This window comes from Pararge aegeria, chromosome 14 (genome assembly GCF_905163445.1).
Source record: "Pararge aegeria chromosome 14, ilParAegt1.1, whole genome shotgun sequence".
Lineage (NCBI taxonomy): Eukaryota > Metazoa > Arthropoda > Insecta > Lepidoptera > Nymphalidae > Pararge > Pararge aegeria.
Window position 1 is genome coordinate 6,219,847 of NC_053193.1, and position 26,110 is coordinate 6,245,956.

At 35.8% G+C, this 26,110-nt stretch overlaps 1 protein-coding gene across 8 annotated transcripts; it reads right to left on the reverse strand.

Moving 5' to 3' along the window:
* Positions 1 to 26,065, reverse strand: LOC120629155 (zinc finger protein 271-like). Of its 8 annotated transcripts, none has more exons than XM_039897972.1 (23): positions 25,641 to 26,065; positions 25,336 to 25,566; positions 22,972 to 23,113; positions 22,453 to 22,535; positions 20,837 to 20,911; positions 16,567 to 16,734; positions 15,673 to 15,879; positions 14,755 to 14,913; positions 13,719 to 13,852; positions 13,332 to 13,429; positions 12,646 to 12,784; positions 11,682 to 11,833; positions 9,224 to 9,391; positions 7,151 to 7,378; positions 6,295 to 6,475; positions 5,489 to 5,588; positions 5,081 to 5,148; positions 3,704 to 3,871; positions 2,760 to 2,927; positions 2,161 to 2,315; positions 1,559 to 1,703; positions 916 to 994; positions 1 to 420 (listed from the first exon to the last, which is right to left on the reverse strand). In XM_039897972.1, the coding sequence occupies exons 1-23, from the start codon at positions 25,698 to 25,700 to the stop codon at positions 292 to 294; spliced, it is 3,237 nt and encodes a 1,078-aa protein (XP_039753906.1). In that variant the 5' UTR covers positions 25,701 to 26,065; the 3' UTR covers positions 1 to 291. The 8 variants fall into 8 exon arrangements, with proteins under 8 accessions (XP_039753906.1, XP_039753903.1, XP_039753905.1 ...); XM_039897969.1 differs by having other exon boundaries at positions 22,405 to 22,535; XM_039897971.1 differs by lacking the exon at positions 5,081 to 5,148 and having other exon boundaries at positions 5,421 to 5,588; positions 16,579 to 16,734; positions 22,405 to 22,535.
* Between the last annotated feature and the right edge of the window lie 45 nt (positions 26,066 to 26,110).

Here is a 26,110-nt window from a genome sequence, read left to right on the forward strand (position 1 = left end):
TTTGACATTATTAGCATGCATGCCAAAAGACACTGTGTTCTTTTCTGTCGCTCGTAAATTTAACGTTAAATTCTATTTGCATTCTCTTTTCATCGACTTTTGTTTAGACGTTTTTATTTACACGGAATAACGTCGATTTTTCCAACGCATTGCAACACTGTTTCACTTTACGCTTTGTCTCTGCTATAGACATCCCCTAAACGCACACTAATATCCAATTCATCATACAGTGGCCTATCAGCTCTGCATGAAGAGTATCATCGGATCTGTTTCCGGCGTGGTGGGTGTATGCTAGTAGTTCACGGTTACGGGATGGTGGGCAATGGTCGTGCCAGCGTGGTGCTGGTTGCTGGCCGTGTGTGTAAACGTGCCGGCCGCAACGCTCGCCGCGCTCGAAACCGCACCTGCTCTAACTGGTTGCTGGAAAGAGAAAATCATATTTCAATTAAGGGTGCCCAATCATAAAACAAAGTGGAGAAGTAACTTGGACGATGGAAGCGGTGATAGCTTAGTCTACCCGCATGACTGAAGCCTCGCTATTGGGGGGCAGACTTCGATCCCTGGCCCACCAAAACTTCGGAGTTGCGCTTTAAGTAATTAAATATCACTAGCTAAGCGGGAAAGGAAAGTATAGTGAGAAAACTGGCATGCATGACAATTTTCTATAACGTTTTCAGAGACGCGTGAGATCTACCAATCCGCAATTGGCTAATAAGGAAAAGTGACAGTAAAAATATTTATGTATTCCTTTCATTCTATATATAAACAAGAAGAAGACAGTAGAATGAAACGGCATTATCAGAAGCTTGCTGATACTGTTACTTAAGCTCTGTCAATGCTGAAACAATGTTTGCTTACGGATCTTACAGTCAACCATCAAGTTAGATAAGTGAAATGATTTATGAAGCTACTCACTTGGCTTGTTATTTGCATAACAGTACTCAGCTGAGTTTGCGTCCCAGTGTTGTCATTACTTTTGTTATCTATTGTGGCTCTGCAATGAAAAAAATTATCATAATGAATCATAAAAAATACGAAACAGTGTTAAGGAGAATTCTCACTCCACTTTATATACCCATAGAGAAAAAGAAAATAAAAAATAAATAAAAGGATCTGCTACAAACCATAATTCAGTTTAGACCGGACCACTAACCACCGGAGCAATATTGCTTAGCTAGCCTAGTGGTTAGGACTTCAGCCTCCCTTTCGATAGGGAGCGTGTTCGACCCCCAGCACGATCCTCTCATTTCTCGAAGTTGTGCGTTTTCAATTTAAGCAATTATATTATCGCTTACTTTACAGGGGAAAGAAAACTAGAGCTCTCTATAACGTTTCCAAAGCCGTGTGAAGTCGACCAATCAGAAATTGGCAAGCGTGGTGGACTACGGTCTACCTTTCATTTTGAAAGGAGATCCGTTGCGTGTGATGCCTGCCAGCGGAGGCGATGCGGCTACACTTATATTATAAATACGCGTGATGCGATTTGTTCCGTGGCCAGCACAGCCGCTATTGGTCTGGACGCCTAGAAGTTTTGCATATGGAAGAAGCTACTACTAACCGGATATCGTGTTTCCTCTCGGGCATTTCAGTGGTATCTTCACACTTGGCGTAATCACCGCATTCCTCGTTCTCGGCAGTCGGTTCGGAATTCGTCCCACCATCGCCCCCGTCCGAATGCGTTCGTCGATGGGACACCAAGTGACCTAAGAAATATTTTTCTGTTAAAGCCATGTATGAGTTTTCACGGACGTTACAGAAAAAAAATAGGACCTATAACATTCCCCAATAAATTGGCACGAAAATATAAACGTTAAATTGGAGGACTTGAGTTCAGCACAGTCTATGTAAACATAAAAACAACCTCCAAGTTTATATAATTAGTACCGATTATGTTTCGTTTAGTGTGGTACTACAGAAATAAGGTTCAATTTGCTATGCAGGCAGTTTATAGTCGGACAGAAATAAGTTGCAATCTGTGGGTGAAAAAAGTCAAGTCCAATGGTGATATTTTTACATTTGAGGCCCTAGTATAACATAACAAGTAAAAAAATTGCCAAATAATGATGTTGAGTTGTCTATATAAAACGATGTGACGTTTGTATGAAAACTTACAGTAATTGACTGACTAAGTAATATCATGTGCTTTGTAACAGAACTTACCTTTACACATGAACTCCTTAGAGCAGATTTCGCAGCGGAATTGTTTCGTGTTGCCACTTTTGTGTGACCGTTCGTGAAATAGTAGGTTGCCTTTCAACGGGAACGATTTCCCGCATTCACCGCAACTGTACGGTCGGTCGCCGCAACTGTGTGATCTGTAAAATTCAAAAATCACCATCATTATCAACCTTTTACCGGCCCACTACAGAGGCCAAAGGGAGCTTTACCAATTCAGAAACAATCTTAAGTCTCGTATCCAATTGCAGAATTACATGACTGGTTTGTTGATAAATGCTATTACTTGTAAGTTCATTAACTATGAAAGATAATGATACAAGAGAGATAATGAAATATAATTTATTTAGGTACTAATTTAATTTATATGCTATTTTTTAATTGACATTCCATAATTATAAATTTATTATTCCATACCGTAAAATTAATTACATTTTTATCATATTCAGCAGATATATTTTGATTATTTTGATGTTTTTGTTATTATATAGATGAATTTGTGTAAATAAAGATTTGCATGTCATAGATTTTGACTAAACATGTATGTCTACAAGGTTTTATGCAAATAAAAATAATAGAATTACCTCATATGAGTAACAAGATGCTCCTTTCTGGTGAAATGCTTGGAGCACACTTTACACGCGTGTGGCGTGTCACCTGTGTGCTGTTTCATGTGATTTGTGAGGTGTTCTTTGCGTGTGAACGTCTTTTGACAAAACTCGCACCTGTGCGGAGATTCACCCGTGTGTATCCTGTTGGAATTAGGCAGAGATAAGTTTAAATGTGCATAAATGTGTCAAAAAGTAAATTCTTAAATAATCCTGCAATTAATGAGCAGTGCCACTGCTGGTAACGTATGCGCGTGACGTAAACTTGCCGTTCTGAATTTCCATCTTTCTCAAATAGCATCGTATTTATATGAGTGTGCTTTTACGCATGCGTTTGGTTGCAATTTTAGACTAAGTCATAGTGGAAAATATACGTTAAACGATCAATACTATTAGTACATACATAACTAGCAAGAGTATACGCTTTTCGAGAATCCAGACATTATTATGTGGCAAAAAAAAACCTTATCGCTAATCTTATTAGTCAGTTTTGTTTTAATCACAGCAATTCGTAACGTTATTTTAACTTTATTAAGGTTATTAGAACTTAACAAAATTAATGCAATAATCATGCTCTTCATAAAACAGCTTTCACAAAAAAAAGTTGACTGATTGATATTGTCTTGTTTTTTATAACCTCGCTCAACGAATGTCCACACTAATACGATTTGTAATACAGAAGGAAATCATGCAAGATACATCATGCTCGAATTTATAAATAAAACAGCTGTTATATCATGCAGTAACTTAATTTTCTGAACTTTATTAATCCAAACCCAAATCTAACAATGAAAAATGTGAAAAACATTGAAATTAATGAAATGAATTTAACTAAGATTAGTTTTAGTTAGAAGTAGTAATACAAAAGATTACTTTAATGATCAGGAAGACTAGTTTTGAATTAAATAAAGTGCACTCACCGAACATGGTTTGTTAAATGTTCCCTTCTGGAGAATGTCTTAGTGCAGAAAGGACATTTGTGTGGAGTTTCCCCAGTGTGAAGGTGGACGTGGTTTGTGAGGTGTTCCTTTCTTGAGAAGGACTTTGCACAGTATGGGCATTTGAATGGTGTCTCCCCAGTGTGTTGCCTGCACCAAGACAACAATTTTTAATTACCCTGCATAAGTCCATCAGCGAAAAATATATTTGAATAGCAAGCATTACAAGGCTATGCTTATGTGAATTTGTGCACGACAATATTTAAGGAGAACGCGGAAGTACTTTTGAAGTATGACATGTTCAATTCTTTATGTTAAAGATTTATATTTGATATATTTATTTGAATATATATTTGAAGAATCGAGAACCCGACTTAAGAGTAACAGAAGATTGATGTTTCATGTAGAATATAAAATAAAGAATATAACAAATGATACCATAAAATCCAAAAAGATAAGTTTTAAATATAAAATATAAGTTGTCCAGCAGTTTTATACCGGAAGATTACCTTGACATGTGCATCGTAGGGATTCGCATCGATCGCTAACATAAATTGACTGTTATGATTCCATCATATGAACATTAAAGTGCGCGTGCCTAGAAGACGCCTAGTTAATATTAATTTGAAAGGACCCATATTGGTATTGGGGAAGAAGGATTAAAGTACGAGAACTTTCGATGCTACGCAGTTTGATGGCAGTGACTCATCCAATAGACACCACTAAACGGAGAAGCATGTTTGTGTGCATGTGCCACCTACGCGACCATACTTACCTACGTATTAGTTGATAAATTCCCGATAAAAGTTGATGAGTCGCGGGAGTTCGCTCGCGAACTAAAAGTTTAATGTTTCTAGTGATAGTAGATTATAATTATTTGAAATTTACACACACATCACATCCTGTACTTTTAAAAGTGTGCCTTCTGTGCAGACTGTCCTCTATATTCGTTGATCAATTCTCGGTAATAATTCATAGGAGTGCCTCCTCGCGGGCAAACGTGTACTTGTAGAAACTGAATAAATACAGCCATTCGACACATACCAAAATGTGGTCTTGCTGCAGTTATTAAATGTGTGCGAAATATGTATAGTGTAAGTTTATAATTGGCGCTATTTGAAGTGCCCCTGGTGGTAGAAAGCGCGCGGGCAAATCGAGTGCCTGTGGGAACTTAATACAGAGGACACATTCCGAAATCGGATAAGAAAATGCGTTTTGCATATGAACTTCTCTCTCCAGTATGTGTTGACTATCCTCTATATTCGTTGATGAATTCTCGGTAATAGTTCATAGGTGTGCCGCTGGCGGACAACACTTTTACTGTTGCGAACTTAATACACATTGACACTCTACACATACCGAACATGAGTAACTAGATGCTCCTTCCTGGTAAAGGTCTTGCTGCAGTATGTGCAGGTGTGCGGCATGTTATCCGTTTTAGTTGGTATTAGGTGTTATTTGAATTCCCCTCGCGGGAGAAGGCGCGCAGACAATACGTTTGCTGGTGGGAACATGATACACTGACACATACCGAAATCGGATAAGAAAGGGCTTTTTACATATAAACTTTTCGCTCCAGTATGTGTTGACTATCCTCTATACTCGTTGATGATTTCTCGGTAATAGTTTGAAGGTGTGCCGCTGGCGGGCAAGACGTGTACTAGTGGGAACTTAATACACATTGACACTCGACACATACCGAACATGAGTAACTAGATGCTCCTTCCTGGTAAAGGTCTTGCTGCAGTATGTGCAGGTGTGCGGCATGTCCCCGGTGTGTTGCCTGATGTGTTGATTCAGATGCTCCTTCCGGGAGAACGCGCGCGGGCAATACGTGCACTTGTGGGGAGTCTCCCCCGTATGCTGTCTGCACAACAAAGTACATTCCGATTGAAATACTTGCAAAGCTGTTAGCACTTATATACAGATTCAAGAGGAAGAGGAAGTGTTAGCTTGGGGGAGGTCCAAATCGGAATGCACAATGCTGTGCTATGTGCTAGGGCATGGAAACTTCCCACAAATGGGGTTTGGACTATCACAAAACAATATCATACTGACTAATGAAACCTTACCTTGGAAATAGGTTTTTTTAGTTTTATTTTATTTCATGCAATGGACATCATGCCTCTAAGATAATTATTATAGTTTACAATTTCAACTAGCTAATAGCACAGCATTGTCATTATAAATAATCTTAAAGAAATTACATGCACATGCGAGTTTCAAATAAAAAGAGCATGTTGTTTTAATTTTATTGGCAATTTGTATTTTTATGATGCCTTATTGTTTATATGGTGTAAGCTGTTTTAGAAAGAGATGAAGTTACTACATTATTTACATTATCATTTGCAAAGAACAGAAATGTATTGTTAGTTTGATATCAACTTTAAAATAATATACAACTATATACTGAAACTGCACTTAATAGGTATAAGAACACAGCTCAAGTATCAAGTGAATGTTTTTGAAATTTGCTGTATGTATAAAATGCCAAAAATACGACTATAAGATTTCAAGAAGCATTTCAGTCTCGAGGTGATGTATTGGTACAACAGCCACAACATTTAACTTACCTAATATGATTGGTAAGATGTTCCTTTCTTGTGAATGACTTAGAGCAGTAGGTACATCGATGTGGTGACTCCCCGGTATGTTGGCGTACGTGATTGGTCAGATGCTCTTTGCGTGTAAAGGACTTCGTACAGTATGAACACTTGTGTGGGGATTCCCCGGTGTGTTGACGGACGTGGTTCACTGGAACAAAAAAAGATACACAATTCTTAAATTTGTGCCATTATTATTTAGAAGAATTAGAATTCTTTCACTTAAATGAATGATGTATCATATTTTTACAGCTCTAGGAGTAATTATCTCATAATGCAAGTAAAAATCGAATAATTTACGTATTCATATTCCAGGAGGGCTAGCATGCGCACCACAAGATAGTTATCTCTACCTACTCGTATATATATAATACTCTCGTGGCGCACTTCCAAGCCCTACTAGCCATATTATATAAGGCTGTTAATTTTCAATTATAGTATTTTTAGAACATTTTGTGTATTATGGCAACACCTATGGACACAGGGCAGCACTTTTATTTATTTTTATTTATTTATTATTTATGTACCATACATTTTGATTGTGAACATAAGATACATGAAGTGCACTACACTTTGTTGGATGTGTTACTTGCATGCTCTACAAAAGGTTGATTTCTTTATGGGCAGTTAACGGACAAAAATAGAAAGAGAGGAACATACAGGCAGTCCGATGATATTAAAAAACAGTTTTTAGAAGTAAGTAACGTTTTTGTTTGGATCAATGTGGACATACTAGTTTTTTATAAACTGTAAGAAATCTGTAAATCAGTAATAAAGGCAAATTATTAATATATATAAATATATATATATATATATATATACTTACCGAGATGATCCTTTCTGGTGAAGGCTTTGGGGCAGTAGCCACACTGGAAGGGCGTTTCCCCGGTATGCTGTCGGACGTGGTTCACGAGATGTTCGCGACGCGTAAATGACTTCGCGCAGAAGTTGCACCGGTGCGGCGATTCCCCGGTGTGTTGACGCACGTGGTTGAGTAAATGTTCCTTGCGTGTGAAGGTCTTTGAACAGAAGTCGCAGCGATGGGGTGTTTCACCTGTGAACAAAATTTTTGCTTAGTGTTTTTATACTACCATCACACCTATCAATCCTAGCTGTATGGCTTGTATGATTTATTCCACGCAATTTTTGGAATACTAAAAGGCTTTAGTTTTCTTTCTTAGTAATAATTGACGGACCAAGCAGATGGCTCACCGGATGGTAAGTAAATTATTACTCATAGTAAGTTTACCTACCTTCATTTTAATGTAATTTGTTAAGTTTATTTTAATTGTAATGGAAGAGCGGAGTCTTCTGACACAGGTGTAGTAACACTACTCTTAATAGAAGGCTTCAGCGAAATATTGATACCACTTTGTTTCTTACCAGATGCCATGCTTATTCATATAACAAAAGTAGTTTTACAATGCACTGCTGCATTGATATGCTGATGCATAAGTATGAAATATGATAAGCAAAAATCATCCGTAATACAAAAAAACAAAAATTACCGAAATAAACTATTTTTATTTTATTATTTTATTTAGTAAAAAAACCGTCGCCTATAAACAAAGCATCACTTGACAGGGCATGCAAAAAGCACGTCCTGCAACACGCCGCCCCGTGTCCATCAATTTGAGACGTAGGTGTTGAGACCGATGAGCCTGTAACTACACTGACAACCACGCCCTTCAGACCGGAACACAGCATTGCAACAATGCTACTTGGCGGCAGAAATAAGCAACAGCTTTGTCACAATAATATCTCCTACTAAAAAAGTACTATTACTAACTAGCTACGAAGACTTAGATCGAAGTTTAAAAGTAGTGTTACCCTTTTCCTGCACTTGCCTGTCGATAACTCTACTATAACTTTAATATTTGAATTAGATTGATCGTTATATAACCAACCAAATGCACCATGGTTCACTAAGATAACAGAACTTCACCAGCATCTCAATATAACAACAAAAAAGGAAGAAGTTGAGCACAGATCAAATAGCTATAAAGAGCGAACTAACTCATACTAACCAACTGGCTACTCCTCTCAGTGTCCCAATGGAGATTAGAAGGCTTAAACGTGCTTAATACGTACTTAAACGTATAAAAAATAAGACTCAGAGCCATTGATGGATGGCCGGCCTCACATGTCACAAAACATACGGAGAAAATCTGCTTATAGCTGCTTCAGCTGATCGCATGATGGAATAAAAAAATATATATATATTGATCGTTATCTTCGGACGTAAGCTTGTCAACACACGGCGAAAATTATATATTTGTATCTGAGCGCATATTTTTTAATATAATAATAATCAAGCCAGTGTTTATTTATTCGTACGTGTTTATATTTGGTATGTATCTTTTGTCCTAAAAATCCATACCAGTAATATTTTGTTAGACGCGCGATACCGCTAGTCTGTCAGTATAACTCTCCATAGAAATAACAAACACAACGGAAATATTACACGTTTTCCTTTAAAGTATTTGTACAGACAAACATGGAAAATTATGGACAGATAGATAGGCTACACAGGCGTAGACTAAAACCGCCATATGACGATTGGTGGTCCTTATATAACACAAAAGTGATGTCTGTTTACGGGATAACTTACAGAAAGATGTTCTGTGATTATGCCTAGGTTCAGATGCCATGCTTATTCATATAACAAAAGTAGTTCTACCATGCACTGCTGCATATCAGCATAAGTATGAAATATGATAAGCAAAAATCATCCGTAATACAACAAAACAAAAGTTACAGTATTTCTAGAAATCCAAGCCTGCCACCATTATTATAAAGAACAAATTTTTAATTTCTTGCCTTATTAATAGTATTTCCCTGTGAAATAAACTGATGGATTTTTATACATAATTGCGTTGTAAAAGCATTCAGTACTAACCCGTATGCCACAATATGTGATTGGTGAAGTGCTCCTTCCTGGTGAAGGACTTGCTGCACAGTTCGCATTTAAACGGTGTATCATTTGTATGGGATCGCATATGGTTCACTAAATGCTCCTTCCTAGTATACTTCTTTCCACATATTTGACAATGGTGCGGCGTTTCACCTATTTATGTGGGGCAGAAAATATATAAGTTAACAATCAATGATGCAACTATGTTACGCGACGTAACGTATGCGTGTTATATTAAAATTTTACCAATAAGTGATTGTGTAATGGCATTTCCTTGTTAGTATGAACGTTTCCACATTATCCTTTCTTTTAATTGGATACATGTAAAATGTAATATATCAAACCAAACAATGGAGAAGGCAATTCGTACATTTCGTAGACTTTCAGTGCCACAATATAGGATCGGCGACCGGTACCGATATGTGATTAGATTATGTGAAAACGCTGCGAAGATATATGCTTGATAACATTTTTCAATGAAAACATTCAGGTATATTCAAAGATTGTAAATGCGAAAGTCAAAAAATTTACGTGTAAATTCATTTTGTTTTGATAAATTGATAGTTCAACACTCATGTCTAATATGTAAACCATAATTTGATGTCTTAATAGTAAAATTTAATTTAAGTTATAGCTATTTTTGTAAATCACTCGGATATTAAGTTTTATCACCGGTAAATTGTTGTTCAAAGTTTTGTTATATTATATAAACATATAATACTTCATGGATGATTGTTTCGAACAGTTATCATTTAAGCACTTTTGAAAAGTCAAGTCCTTTCCGGTCCGTCTGTTTGCAGTAAATCCACCAACAGCAGAATTATGACAATTATATAAATATATAATTAGTATTATATATATCAGTCTTTTATAAAATAATTGTTTTACGCCGTTTGAAGATGAATACCCGATTGCTCCTAAAGAAAATGTTTTCGTGCAAGGCCTATTTTTCGATTATGTGTATAAGTCTTATTTATTGTATAATTTATAAACAATACAGTGAATAGTTGAATCATTCAATTGTCCTATTTTCTGCACCACTGGTACTAACCGCTGGTGGTGTTGGTGCAAGCTTGGGGATTCCATAAACCTTATAGGCACGTAGACAAGGCAAGTGTACTGTTAAAATATTAAGTATTGGCACTACGCTACAATAATAACAGCGAAAATAATGGTTATAAAAAAAAATGTGTAGTCATGCTAAATTAACATTTTAATATGTATTTGAATATTTTGATAATTCAATGAATCAAAATAATTACTCAAAAATAATTCATCGAAAGATGTTAAAAATAAACTTATTCTAATAATACTCTAGGCATTAGAAAAAAGCTTGCAAGAGTACAGAAGCTCGGATAATATAAATCTAGGTAGATAGATGATTATCATATATAGCCTATAAAATAGTTAAAATGGTTTTTTTCTGAATCATGCCATTCTCTTGCTAGCTGAATGATCTTGTGTAATATTTATATAGTAGAATTATCCACAGAATTATGACAGTAATAAAGGTAGCCTTTCAAAGCAGCATTAATAATTTCGGGGTTAAGATCCAATGTTATTTGAGTTAATTTTACACTTAGTAAAAGCTAAGGTAAAAAAAAATTGTGTACAAATTTTGTACAACAGCGTACGGAGGTTGGTTGGTGTAGTCCGTAATAAAACATTTTTGTTAATATATATAATAATGCTACAGTGAAAATACTTAGATGATTTTTGTTTTTAGATTAATAAGTGATATTCTCGCATTCCAGACACTGGCATGGTATTACCTTAACGTTTGTGAAAATTCGTTATGTGCCTATTGCAGAGAAGAACCTCCCCTATTGGCCACCGCCACGTAAACTTACGATCTGAGCTACATATGAGCCAAATCTTGGCACCATTTAAGTTTAATTCTTCTATCTCACCAACATTATTTTATTTTAATTTATTACACTTCTTCTATTTTGTAAGAAAGAAGAAGGATTTCAACCGATGCTTCGGTGATGGTCGATTTATGAGCTGGTTACTGTAAGCGTCTGGTGACTGTTCGCCAGTACCACGCACGCATAATTACACTCCTTTTCAAATATCGAAACAGTGTAAAGTCAGAGTAAAATGAACCTTACTTCTTTTTACTTAAAGCATAATTTTATCTGCAATGACTATAACTAGTACTCGTTATGTAATAAAGAATCTGTGGTACAGAATGTACGACTTGCGACGACGCAAATTTGCACGCCAATGTTTGGTCACATTAGTTTGGCCTGTTCTTTGCTTGCGAGTACAAGTACTAAAATTATCGTATCTGTAGTATATAGTACTGGACTTAATAGTACTACGAATACCCTGTACTTTTGAATTGTAGGCTTGCTGATAATAATAAGAATGTATGATGATATTATTAGTTCTCTGCACATGTATGGATAACTCTATTTGATCAAAGTGTGTGTCAACGCACCGGTATGCCACATGACGTGATTCATAAAGTGCTCCTTGCGCGTGAAGCTCTTCTTGCAGATCTCGCAGCGGTGTGGCGTCTCGCCCGTGTGTTTCCGCACGTGGTTGACCATGTGCTCCTTGCGAGTGAACGTCTTCGAGCAGTACTGACACCTGGAACAATCATGCATGGTGCTATAATATTTGAAACTTTATTACATATAACTATTTATACTTTTTTCAAATAAGAATAGAACTATTTTCAAATATGTGCTAATAACAATCAAAGACGCGTCGCAAAGCTGAAGTGGCAATGGGTGGGCACATAGCTCGGAGAACCGATGGACGTTGGGGTTCCTCGGTGTAGGAATGGCGACCCCGCACTAGTAAACGGAGCTTGGACGACCCCCAACGAGGTCAAACGAGTCGCTCGCTTCACACAAGTGGCTCAAAATCGTGGATTTTGAACCCCCTTCTATCTATATCTGGCAGTGGACGTCAATCGCTTGAAGTGATGATGATGATGAATAATCAAAGAGTTTTAAACAACTAGGTTTTTTTTCTGAGCCTCTAATCATTGTTCAAATGGTGATCCAAGAGTTTATGTGCACTTTATTTTTTCTGGGGGTTTAACATTTAAATTATTGGAGCTAATTAAAGTGAACTTAGCAGTGTTTAACAATATTTATAACGTGTAACAGACATAGTTGAAACACTGCTACACTTTATGTACAGTATAGGACTATCAACAAACAACTTGATTATTGGCATGTTTGTTAAAAGGACGGAGAGTAACATAGGCTACTTTTGCCCTGGAAAACGAACGGCTCGCGAGGAATAAAAAAAAATCCTAATAAACGCGTACAAAAATTGCGATCGAGTATTGTAATTTTTATTGTTTTCCTAACTATAATACTAACTTAAAAGCGATAACATAATAGGTATTACATAATCTACTATTCATAGATCGTAAATTATATATTTACCTGTATGGCGTCTCTCCGGTGTGACTCCGAACGTGATTATCGAGATGCTCCTTCCGCGAGAATGTCTTGTGGCACGTGGAACAGGCATACGGTTTGTCTTGAGCCAATCTTTTTGCTTGACGCTCGGCTGGGTCACCCGCTATTGGAAAAAGTTCAATTATATTCATGTATGACGGTATGTATGTACCAGTTCCACAGGTATGCAGATGATATAAAATGAAGAAAATCTCCAGTAAGAGTTATGAAAAACTTAAAGATAGGCATTGTAAGAGTTATAAAAAGCCTACCCTTAAGTATTTTTAACTCTCATTGGCGATTATCTTCATTTTATATCATCTGCATACCCTGTGCACCCTCATACGTCATAAAGAAAGTGACGGGGAGTGGGTGAATGTGGAATCTTTAATGTTATTAACCATTTTTTTACTTTATATACTTGGAAAAATGGTCGTTTTCATTCGCCATTTTTCTGGAAATCTATAAAATCTAATGATTTATATTGGGGGCGATACTGTGTCACTTTTTGTACGCCTGTTGACAGAAAATCATCATCAATTGATAACTCAATTTCCTTTTGGCTTATTAACGAGACCTCGGCGTTGATGTTAATGATTGAAAACTTACATAAGAAACTGAAGACCCCAATAAATTCGTAGTCATGAAATATGTAAATATCTTGGACTTACCAAGGTGACATTTTCCGTGTTTTGATAATTCAACTGCATTGGCGAAAGCGGATCCACAAACTTGACACGTATAAGGTTTGCTCTCGCCGTGGTACCGTCTAAACAAAAAAGAAACATACAATTTTGAATTGGCTCGTTATAAATTGGTCGCTAACACAGCTAAATACTTCACGTGAATGTAAAGTATTAGCTTATATAGCTTCAGAAAGCATAACTTTCTCTTTGGCTTGAAATGTCACGACAATGAAACGAGCGCCAAACATCTGTTTGTTTTAATTATTGGTCCTTCGAGCTGGATCCACAGAAGTAGTTGTAAGAGTAAGTATGAAAGATTTATAATAAAATGGCATATTTTAATAGTCAAATAAATGAATTATTTCTAGATACCTGTGGACAATAAGCTGGTATCGAAACTGGAATATCTTTCCACAGATATCGCATGCGTGGTGTCCGGGAGAAGATTCAGCTTCGGACATAGCTGCACTGGTGCCAGCCACTTCCACATCTACGTCATTTATCACCTGTTGATATCATCATCAATATTAAAGCAATAAATTTGTTTATAATTTGTGTATTTGTGTGTAAAGGCAAATTTCTATTTTTGTAATTGGTAGAGATCGGTTTTTAGAGCCAAGGCCGCTTAGTTAAATTCTAAGTTATTATTCACTGTGAACTTCGTACCACATTAAGAACGCCATCTATTGAAAATAATCCGAAGAAGCATTTTCCCAACAGAAATTATCAATTTCTTTTATTTCTACTTTGCGGCTGTTTTCTTTTTTATGTTTCCTATATTTATTTACTTAACTACCAGAGGCGACAAAAAAACAAATAGGTCGAACCATTATCTAGTTTTTGCGCGACTAACGCTGGCTGGATGGCTTCTTTCAGTTCTAAACAGACTGTGAATTGGCTATTTTAGCTTTCAAGCTTAGTTGCTTAGGCGAAAATGCTGAAGCTCGTTCGCACTGGTGAATAGGAAAATCAGCTGTGTACCTTGCAAATAGATCGATCGATTAAAGACTAGTCACTCAAGTACAACTACTTTAAAAATAAGACAACTAGGTGCTCTTGTGGAAACCTACTATTCTAATGACGTTGTGACAAAAATTGTTTATCAACACATAGTTTATGTCTTTAGTTACAAATATTGTTTTTTATATATTATGCGTATATATTTAAGTAATGGAATATGTATTTTATGGGTATATGTATATATGCACCACCTAAATATTTTCTGTAACTGTTTATCATCGCCATTGGTTGCCTGGAAGAAATCGCTATGTAGCGATAAGGCCGCCAAATTGTATATGTTGTTTTGTTATACTTTTCTTTTTGTTCTATGTAATTTTTGAGGTGTGCAATAAAACTATATACATTCATTCATTCATAGTTAAAACACTACATCAAAGGACCAAATCACCTTAGCTTGCTGTTGTCCTTCAGCACTTAGTTTTCCAAACACTTCATGATATGCCAAGAGTTGGGACAAATCCTCCACATTCACTTTGTACATTGTGTGAAGATCATGCTCGGAGCCCGTTGAAATCTTTACCACCGCCCCTTCCATACCCATTGCGCTCTAAACAAACAGATAATTGAAATAAAAATTTTATTCTTTAAATATTAGGACAAATACATTTTCAGAATAATATCTTAGATATGAGACACCCAAACAATTATTTTTACTCAACAACAAGTATACTTTTATGTAGGTATTCAGTGATATTTTCTACTTTTGTAAATTAACAGCTTAAAAATTTAGGTTGAAATCATTGTAGCCTCTTATTTGTGGACATACGCGTTACCTTAAATTCAAATTTTCGCGTTACCTTATATTCATGTAGGCCTATCACAGGCACTTATAAAGCGTTCATACGTATATGTAAGGGGATGGTGATAACTTCGTACGCCAACTTAAACCTAAAGCTATGAGGGTTCCAAACGCGCCCTGGTCTAAGAAAAGTCCACAACAGACTTAGCCGGGTTTTTTTTTTGTTATCACCATCTCAAAGTTTATTTATATTAAGCTATGAAGCTAGAGCAATTCACACCCAAGCTTATTTAGCTTTTTTAAGTAATCCTTAATATTATAATAGGATTTTTCTGTAAGCTTATGTGTTATGTAAACTTTGAACTTATACAGAGACATCTCAATTGGTAATTTGTTATAAAATAATATACAATTGCCCTTGAATGAATTAGCAATTTTGTGTAGCCTAGTAAACTGCACAAAGAGTTTATTTTTGCTCCTAATATTAATATTGTTACAGTCCTTTTTCTTTTTAAATTTTTATTAAGTACGAATAGTTCCTGGGTCATGTTTTAACAACAAACAAACCTTTAAATCGATTCCTTTGATGTCCTTAATATCGGCGGGTATGGCGAACTGCGCAGAATCTATTTTAGCGACGCTTTTCTCATCTTTGACAAGTAGAGGATCTACGGCGCTGGTTTCTATAGATGTCGTGCCATCAGGATTCTGTGTCACGAGGATATTAGCCGGCTCGCCTGTGGCTTGCTCGATACGGACCACACTGTCGATGACCTATTTAAAAGATAAGGGGTGTAAAGGGGAGGACAATAATAGTAAGCCTCACAAATCGCCAACCTCACAAATGGTCGCCGACGTAGCTCAGCTGGTAATAAATAATTTCAAAAAATCTAAAGAGCTCTTGGGCTTTCTCATGGACATAATTTTACCACCCATTCCATGAGTTTCATTTAATTGCATTCAGTAACTTTATGAATCTTACTTACTTTATTATAAAGGTCGATCATACAGGCGAAAAAAAAACAAAAAAATTAAAAACGAACTTCCATAATGTGTAGTGATTTCTTGCGGAAAACCGCTGCGTAAGGACTTAGGATGCGGAAAACTACACAAAGATTTGCAAAATATAGGTTTCACCAATTCCTATCACAACTGGGTGTTTGTTACTCTGCATAAACTTCAAATTATGACGATTGATTATTGTGTCTATCGTTGGATATTTTGCATATGTATGAACATTTTTTTACAGAATAGCCGTGTGGTGGCGGCATATCAGGATACAGTTGTCACCCCTTCTCTTCACGCCGGTGACCGAAGACCAGCGTGGTGACTATGAGCAAACCCTCCCGTTGGGAGAGGCCTTGTGTCCAGCAGTAGATTTTTATGGACTATTTAAGAGGAAGAATGTAGAATTTTAAATGGATTATTTTCGAGAAATATTAAATATAAATTTAGATTTACTTCCTGGGTTACCTGATGATGCCCCACAATCTGTTGCAACTGGTGCACAGTAAGGGTGTGGTCTGTGGGCATCTTAATAGCTTCATGCAATTCTTCCTTGTCAACCAGTTTTCCACCACCCGGCTCCACCACCGTCACGATACCATCCTCGCTGACGGTCAGTTGGATCTAAAGGCGATTGCATAGATTAGTAAGCGTATCCCAGCATAGCTAGCGTGGAGAAATTTTTCTCCCCACAAAATTGTATCTTCTCCCACAGAATTATCAACTCTCCAAACTTGGGCGCAGGTGTGGAAATAATATGCAAATGATACAAGCTTAAACTTCTATTCCTTTTTATTCCCTGCCAGCAGGGCTAGCACGGGCGGGAGATAAAAATTATATCCCCTGACAAGGGATTTAATTAACGTGCCCACCTGATATATCACTGGAACATGGAATAGGAGAAGTTTACCCCCGTTGATTAATTAATACACATTGCTCTGAGAGTTAATAAAGCTGTGGGAGAAGATAAATTTATATCCTTTCCCCGGGGGTAAAAATTGTTTCCTGCCCCTTCTAGCCGTGCAGGGGCTATGATCGTGGATACAATTTTTGCCTCCTGTCCATGCTAACCATGCAGAGACGTGGAAATCTAATAACATTCTTCAGACTTTTTGGCGATACGAAAATATTGTCATGGTCATAAAGGAGTGGGAACGCCCTTAAAACGCTTTGACAATACGTCCAAACTGGTGCACTTTCTATTGTACAAAATTCTTTAAATTAAATTGATATGTCTTAAAGCAGTGCTATCTATCAGTTACCACGAAGAACATAGTGAAAGGAATAGCACTACATTTAGACTGCCAATTTTATAGTTCAGGATATTGTATACAACAAATAGGCACCATTATTAGATTGACATTACTGTTAATTTAATATTATGACTCTGACTAATTGCGTATTGGTAAATGAATTAGCATTAAATGAAGTGTATTGTTAAAACACCTGTCTCCATGTTTAATCAGGTTTTACAAATCACCTGTTTCTTTTCCATTAAACACATTAGGGTGAGGAAATTAACTGAAAGTATAATTGAGTTAGTTTAATTAGATTTCGTATAACGACAAAATATAAAACAGGAGGCAGATTCTGTATGATGTAGAAATCAAAACAAAAACCAACTAACTGCAGTTTGTGACTTAAATATCTTTATTTTTATTAGTATGAACAGATGTCAATATTGGACGTGAAAAAAAAAACAGTTATCGCATTACAAGTCTTCAAAGCCACGCGAACGTTTGAAGTCGTCGTTTGCTTTTTGTTCAAAAACTTTCTTACTATTTCAAATGATTCTTTGAAATCGCTGTTTACGGCCATTTAACTTTTAGTTAAGAATAGCTGAAGTGTTTTCTAAAGAGAAACTTTATGAGCACCCAAAGTAAAGAATAACATAATACCAGAACTTAGCAGAGAAATCGATTTACATAAACTACCTTGAAGGAACAGTACTAAACCATGTAAAAAACAATAAAGTTTACTAACTACGAGTGTATTTTTACTTACCTCGCTGACCTGATGGTTATTGAATTAAGCAGCACAAATAAAGAAATTGGTGTTTCAGATTATTTAATTATCCAACCATTCTATAACGACCATAATGTCTGTCACTGACAACTGAACATTTAAAAACCAAACAAATTTAGGCCTTGTTGATTTTCGATTGGATTCATAATGTACATTTGGAAAAGGGTTTCAAGGACACCGCTACAAACACATGATCTAGCTCTAATACTCGATATACAGTTAATAGAGACATTTATATTATATATTTACTTCTTTTTCTTCACAGAGACAGTGGGACGACATTATTTGCAAAAAAACTTTTGACACACTTTTAGACCAAATGCCATCTAAAAGAGACCGTGCTCGTCTTCTCGCTCTCTCTGCTAAGGAGTCCGGCTACTGGCTACATGCTCTCCCTTCAGCTAACCTGGGCACTATGTTAGACCACACCACTCTATCGGTGGTGATTGGTCTTAGGCTTGGCGCCTCTATAATTCAGCCTCATCGATGCCACTGCGGTGACAGCGTTGACACCTACGGTCACCATGGACTCTCCTGTTCAAGAAGCGCTGGTCGCTTCTCTCGCCATAGCACCATCAACGACATCATCCGACGTTCTCTAGCTACCGCTCACGTACCAGCTGTATTAGAACCTATTGGTTTGGCACGGAGCGATGGCAAGAGACCTGATGGTATGACGCTCATACCTTGGAGGCTTGGAAGGTCACTTCTGTGGGATGCAACTTGTGTTGATACCCTAGCTGCATCACACATCCAGGCTACTTCGTCAATGGTAGGTGCGGCTGCTTCCAGTGCCGAGCAGGCCAAGAGGCGTAAATATAAAAACCTGGATAGCAGCTTCATTTTTGTGCCTTTTGGAGTAGAGACTTTGGGACCGTGGGGTCCGGAGGCAAAAGCCCTTTTCAAAGAATTATCGAAAAGGGTTATCGAGTCTACCGGTGATCCTAGAGCGGGCAGTTACCTTGGCCAACGAATTAGTTTGGCCATCCAAAGGGGCAATGCTGCCAGCATCTTGGGAACTGTGCCTCGCTGCGGTGGTTTCGAGGACGTTTTAGATTTTATTTAGTTTTTAAATAGTTTATTTTAGGTTAAATTTATAATTTTGTATGTAATAATAAAAACTATATTAACAGACTAAAAAAAAAAAAAAAGTTAATAGAATAATAATTTTAAGGAGCATATATATTATCTAACCTAAAAAAATTATAATGAACTTGTAATGACTGCCACAACATTTTCACTTGGATGGACGAGTGAAAATGTCTAAATCAATGTTGTAGCATTATTAAAAGCACATTAATAGTTTTTCCGATGCCGTATATTAATATCTAGTAATCCCATTTGACCGTCAAAACATCAGCTATGTTTACATATAACTAATGGTTGTCACTGCGTAGTTTTTGATAAAACTTAATGTAATTATTTATCTTCTTCTAACTTTTTATAATAATATATATACTACGACTATACACACATCGCCATCTAGTCCAAGGTAAGCGTAGCTTGTGTTATTGGGTACTAAGATAACTGATGAATATTTTTATGAATAATATACATAAATACTTATAATATACAGATAAACACCCAGACACTGAAAAACATTAATGTTAATTACACAAACATTTTCCAGTTGTGGGAATCGAACTCACGGCCTTTGACGCGGAAAGCAGGATCGCTGCCCACTGCGCTATTCGGCCGTCGATAATTATGTATCCCCTATTTTTTTATAAAGAGCAGGAAAAGACTCATGCTCACCATAACTCAAGCCAAGACACAAATATCCGCATAAATGTTGGATAAAGGCAGGCTTTACTTTGCATAATTTTATTATACGCAATGAACATTAATCTGAATTTAAAATATTGTGATCGCGGATTAAAGAATAATATTCTTTTATATTTCCCGTAACCGAAACAATAACACCAGCAATATGCATAATGACGGGGAAAAAAACCCATCTTTATTAAAGTTACGATTTAGCCTCTGGGCCCGAAAGAAACAATATTATAATGTTGATTTTAATGTGACACTTGGATGATGATGATGGTCATTTAGTTCAAATCTTTTTATTATTGTCTTGCTCGCACTCATAAGCGCTTATGCGGCGATACAGCGAGAGGGGAACTTTATGTGTGGATAAAGGTACTTGGATGTTAACACCAATACTGTAAGAATGTATATTGAGGTAAATTTTTCCTACACTCCATTTATTCTAACTTGTCTTATAAAATAACCAGTCAATTTCTTACCAATCCTATAATGTAAAAAAATCATTTCATTGAGAAAATACAGAAAAAACAAGTACAATAAAATATGACTTTATTAACAATTTAAATAAAATTGACACTAAAATGCAACAAAAAGATTTTTCTACATTATAAGATTGTTAAGAAATTGTCTATAGTTGGTTGGTAGGTGGGTTCGATTCCCACAGCTGTAAGACACATGTTCATCACACAACCGTGTGATGAACATAAATGTTTTTCAGTGCCTCGGTGTTTATCTGTATATTATATTTATAAAAATAGTCATCAGTTTTCTTAGTACACATAACACCAGCTACGATTACTTTGAAGCTAGATGGCGATGTTTGTATTGTCGTAGAATATTTATTTATCTAATCTGTTTGATGGATTTTATTTACTATTCGTATCTTCTGTGGGTTTTTAATCAATTAATTAATAGAAGCAAATAAACAAACCTGCTGGTTGGCATGGTCCGGCCGAGCTGCTGCCATCAGCTGTTGCTGCAACAGATGCTGCTGGGAATGGTGACCCTGGATGTACAAAGAAAAAGCTTACAATGGGTTTCCCTACTTTTATTAATATTATGAATCTCAATTTTATTGTATTCTCTGTTTGAATCCATTACCATGGTGGGAGACCTTAGCCGGGACAGTTCATGCAAAAAAATTTAATCTTAAAATTTCGAAATACCACAAAGTAATTAGAAAGAAAAGTTATTAAAATAATAATTCAAATAAAATATTATTTTCTTTTGTGAAAGGAATGGACTCTCTCATTTCTGTTTTAAAGTTATGAAACCAACCAACCAAATATCTGTCCTGTTATATATAAAAAAAGGAGCATACAGGTAGCTTTAAAAAGTACAGTGTTAATTTTACGGAATAAAATTATAGATTATATAACATTGAAGATCATACTATCATGCAAATAATAATTATATAATCTATCTACTACTTCCTAAGTACAAAGATAATTTTGTAATGGCTACATGCAAAAAATTAGTATATTAATTAATTGTTGCCTTTAAAAAAATTTTTTTTTTCAATTAATGTTATGTTTGCATGGTTATTCTAGAGGCCTTGATTTCTAATTATTGATTTCCACCCACTAATATGTTTTTTCTGAGAGGTAGAAAGCTCAGAGTGACTCAGCAGGTGATGGAGAGAGCTATGTTTGGCGTATCTCCATGTGATCAAATCAGAAATGTGGAGATCCGTAGAAGAACCAGAGTTACCGACATAGCTCAACAAGTCGCGAAGCTGAAGTGGCCTTGGGCGGGGCATATAGTTCGGAGAAAGGATGGACGTTGGGATCCCAAGGTGCTGGAATCGCTGCCCCTCACTGGTGAGCGCAGCGTTGGTCGACCCCCAATGAAGTGGACAAACGACATTAAGCGCGTCGCAGGTAGCCGCTGGATCCAAGCAGCACAAAACCGTGGAGTTTGGAATTCTCTACAAAAGACTTATATCCAGCATTGGACATCTATTGGTTGATATGATGATGATGATGACGATGAATATATTTTTTCTGACATATTGTTATTTAAAAGTTTAAGTTCAATACAAACACATGCCACATACACTTCATATTTATCCAATTTCTACAATTCACAAACAACTTAATACACCAATATTTTCTGCCACACTTGAGCTAGCTTATCTATCTTTCTCTGATAGCAAATTATGCCTTCAAGTCAGTTTAATACAATTTATACATAAAGATTAATGCATACTCATATAGCATGCAAGACTTGCAGTTGGACTGCATTAAAAATAGTGTATTTGTCACGTGCACTTTGTTACGTAGCATAGCTTGCCGGAAATATTCTAAAATGTTGAATATTTAAATTTTCTTGTGGAATATTCATACATAACGATTATCAATTCATTTAATGAATATAGTGGGTGGAAACTTTTATCATGCACCAGTTCTAACCTATAATCTAAAATAAAATGAATCTCTATTGCTACACAGCAACATTTATGCATTCCTGCTATTAACAGAGTGTTACCACATGATTTACCATATCAATGTTATGGTGTTGTACAAATTCCACCCGGTTATTGGGTACCTGCTGGGAGGTCTGGCCTGCCACTGCCAGTTGTGCAGTGTTTGCTGAAGCATCTTGCTGCTGGCTGTGCCCCACCAGACCATCTGTGAAATTAAGTATTTTATACAAACATGCTTGGAAATATTTAAAATATAAAATTAGTTGACACATACACCACACTCAATTTTCTGTTTGTTTGTTCATTTGTCCTACAGATTTTTGGCATAGTTTGGTAAAATGATGGAGAGTAACATAGGCTACTTCTTAATATAGTAAAACAAATGGTTTTTAACTCTTTATTTGTACACCACTATGAAGTTAGGAAAATAAAAGAACAATAGATTCCATGTAATTTTTGAAGAACCATAATAAAAGCTGAACCACAATGCAGCCAACAGCTAGTAAATAATAAATGCTCCAGTAAAGTACTATGAAAATCTGTTAGGTATAACATAATAGAACATTAAGTAGGTTGATGATCATAACGATGATAAACTGCAAGAATATATAGTAAAAATAAAATAATTTTTAAATATTTACCATGGCCAGCCTGTGTAGCAATTATTTGAGAGACAGGAATTTGCTGGCCTCCCGCAGACACAGTGACTTGAGGCTGCCCAGCATGCCCCAGTATAATATTGGGGTCACCATTTAGTATACTAGCATGTGCTTGACCAAGGTCCTGCAAAACTTCCAACTATTAAAACAAACAACTTTATATGATCAAATTTACCAATAAACAGTAAATTTGTTATAGAAAGATTTAAAATTGGATGAATGCATGGTAATACTAATAGATATCACACAAGTTGATATGTTGTCAGGGTTGTCTGCCCTTATAAAATTAAGTGACAAACATATGACATTGCCATGTGGTGATGGTTCATTCCTTCTCATTGTGGAAGAAACCAGTGCTGTAGTGAGCCTGTAATGGGTTGATATGATAGGGCAGTTTATAATACAGTTGTCCCCACTCCTGCTAAGCTTATATGTAATTTGTTATCAATTTATATTTTGCATCTAAGAATATTTCATATACTTGGATTTGACGGCCGATCGGCACAGTGGGCAGCAACCCTGCTTTCTGAGTCCAAGGCCGAGGGTTCGATTCCCACAACTGGACAATATTTGTGTGATGAACATGAATGTTTTTCAATGTCTGGGTGTTTATCTATATATTATAAGTATTTAAGTATATTATTCATCAGTTATCTTAGTACCTATAACACAAGCTTACTTTGAGGCTAAATGGCAATGTGTGTATGGCCGTCGTATGTTTATATATATATTGGTATATACATATAGCAACATTGCAATTATCTGATATATGGTCTGCGAGTTGAATGATATTGGTTTTTTGAACTGATACATAGATATTGTACCTACATACAGCAAAATTGTAAATCAGACTAAATAAAATGAGCATCCAATTTATTGACCATACACTATAATTACTATTTTATGCTCATTAACAACTGTTTATATTTTGATCATGCGCAAAGTTAGATCGAAATGATTACTGATGGGAATAACTTCATACAGTAATATTATTTTTTACAAGATATTAACAGGTGAGAGCCTGTTAATATCTACATTCATAATATACATGCTCTTTTTTGTCTGGCTAAATCTTGTATTTCTTGTCTATTAATAAAAAAATAAAAAAAATAAAAAATAATATGAGCTTGGTTTAGAAGATGCCAGCAGTTTGGTGCACCTGCAATATCCATTCAATAAATTATATTTGTTTCATGCAGTAGAAAGGTTTGTTTAATAAGTAGGAAGGTACTTCATTGGAACAGCAGCTTCCAAATTTCTAAATGCAAAAATTTTAATTTTTTATCATTGCTTTCTTAAACATCGATTATTGTGAATATTACTTAGAGTTACTGTAGATAAGGTGGAATTACTGTTTATAACGATGATAGTTTTAAGAAAGGTAAAAAAATAACAAAACATTTGAATTTGTTCCTATAAGATTTGAACCTGATGTTAGTCCTATCAGTGCTAAACATGAGCACCAAGTTCCTAATGTAGGCACCACTGATGGACACAGCATAGAGGACTGATTTGTTTTGTTGTGCATAGACGGAATTCACAAGGGCTATGCCATATACATTATAGTTTTCCATTATTGTAATGCTACATTATTGCATCTTGACATCTTTGCCATGAAATGACTTATGTAACATATACAATATATATAAATAATGTACTTATAGTATATGCTGAGGTAAAATCAACATATTGAATTGCATAAGATACATTTTGTTTCATAATTTGGCATTTTGTAATTTTGTTTTATATATCTACCTTTGAATAAACCCAACTTATACTCTGTTCCTTTGGGTAATTAAGATTTTTTATGGCTTTTATTTAGTGTTGTTTAATGGAGAAAATTACACATCTGAGCAAAAAGGATGGCACATCTTTGGTTGAGGTCCAACTTATTTGAAAAGTAAGTAAAAATTTAGTTATTTGTGTACAAGTGAATTTATTACATTTTTAAGATTCAATGTCAATTAATTAGTAGATTAATAGACAAGTCCAGATTGCTTAAATATTGTAAATGATCAAAACCAACAGGACCTAACAATTAAAATTGAATGTGGAATTAAGTTGAAATAGTTACCCAGTGTTTTGTTATAAGCAGACATTTAATAGGTGCTTTCAGTTAAAGTGAGACAAACACTAATTAATTAACTATAACAGCATTATTCTACATTTTTAAAGGGCCACGTGACTTATTTGGGTTCATTTTGAAGATGTAAGCAGTGGCCAATCTTACAGTTTTTATTTCAAAATAAAATAAACACCATAGCTCTAATAATTCCAATAAGTTTTAAGTGTGTTTCAGAATGGGTAGAAACTAAAGAAAAAGATATTATATGAAATACCTATTACCTGAACTGGTTTTCCATTTTCAATCCTTGTGCCTGGTAAACCGTAGACTGAAACCTGCGGCAATGGGCCGGGAAAGAGGTTTGTAAACACCCAGTACTTGGCCACGCTTGACAAAGCTACGTTCACAGCTGCAGAGTTAACTCGTAAGTCGGTAGCAGATGTTGTTGGCGTCAAATTAGACTGTTGCTGCTGCTGTTGCTGCTGGGCAGACTGAACTCTCGCATTCTGAGACTGTAATTACGCAAAAAACGCTTTAGTCACTGCCTAATTGGATGGAATCCAGTAAAAAAACAACAAATGCGAACCTCCGAATTGGTTGGAGGCTGGCCACCACCCGTATTTATATTATGATGATCCTGATTCATTTTCAGTCCTTTACTAGTTTAATGTAATGCACTATTGAAAAACTATAACAACCACTGTTTTCATAAGTTCACGTCTCGGCATTGTCATAATTTGACTGTCATCGAAATGGAGGCGCGGGGGACGCGACGGGCCGCCATTATAAAACTTAGCACACAATAACATTTTCCCTATGTTCCTTATAAAACTGTTTCATTCAACACAAAATTATTCAAAGATGTCTCAATAGGTTACGAATATTCATATTTCAATATCACACGCCGCGATATGTTACTATAAAGCCTTTAAAATGTAGATATTAGACATTTTCGTCATTTTTCACACATATTCACCGTCGAAGAGGAATGAAAGTTTGTCATGGGCAATACTGCCAACAATGCAAACGAACGTTCAGTGTCATTACTTTTTTATT

Excerpts from the sequence above, each read along its gene's own strand:
- LOC120629155 (XM_039897969.1), bottom strand. The coding sequence starts at position 25,700 with ATGAATCAGGATCATCATAATATAAATACGGGTGGTGGCCAGCCTCCA. Across the intron at positions 23,114-25,335 it reads AAAATGGAAAACCAGTTCAG|GACCTTGGTCAAGCACATGC; the intron begins GTAATAGGTATT and ends GAAGTTTTGCAG. Across the intron at positions 13,853-14,754 it reads AAGGACAACAGCAAGCTAAG|GTGATAAATGACGTAGATGT; the intron begins GTGATTTGGTCC and ends TGATATCAACAG.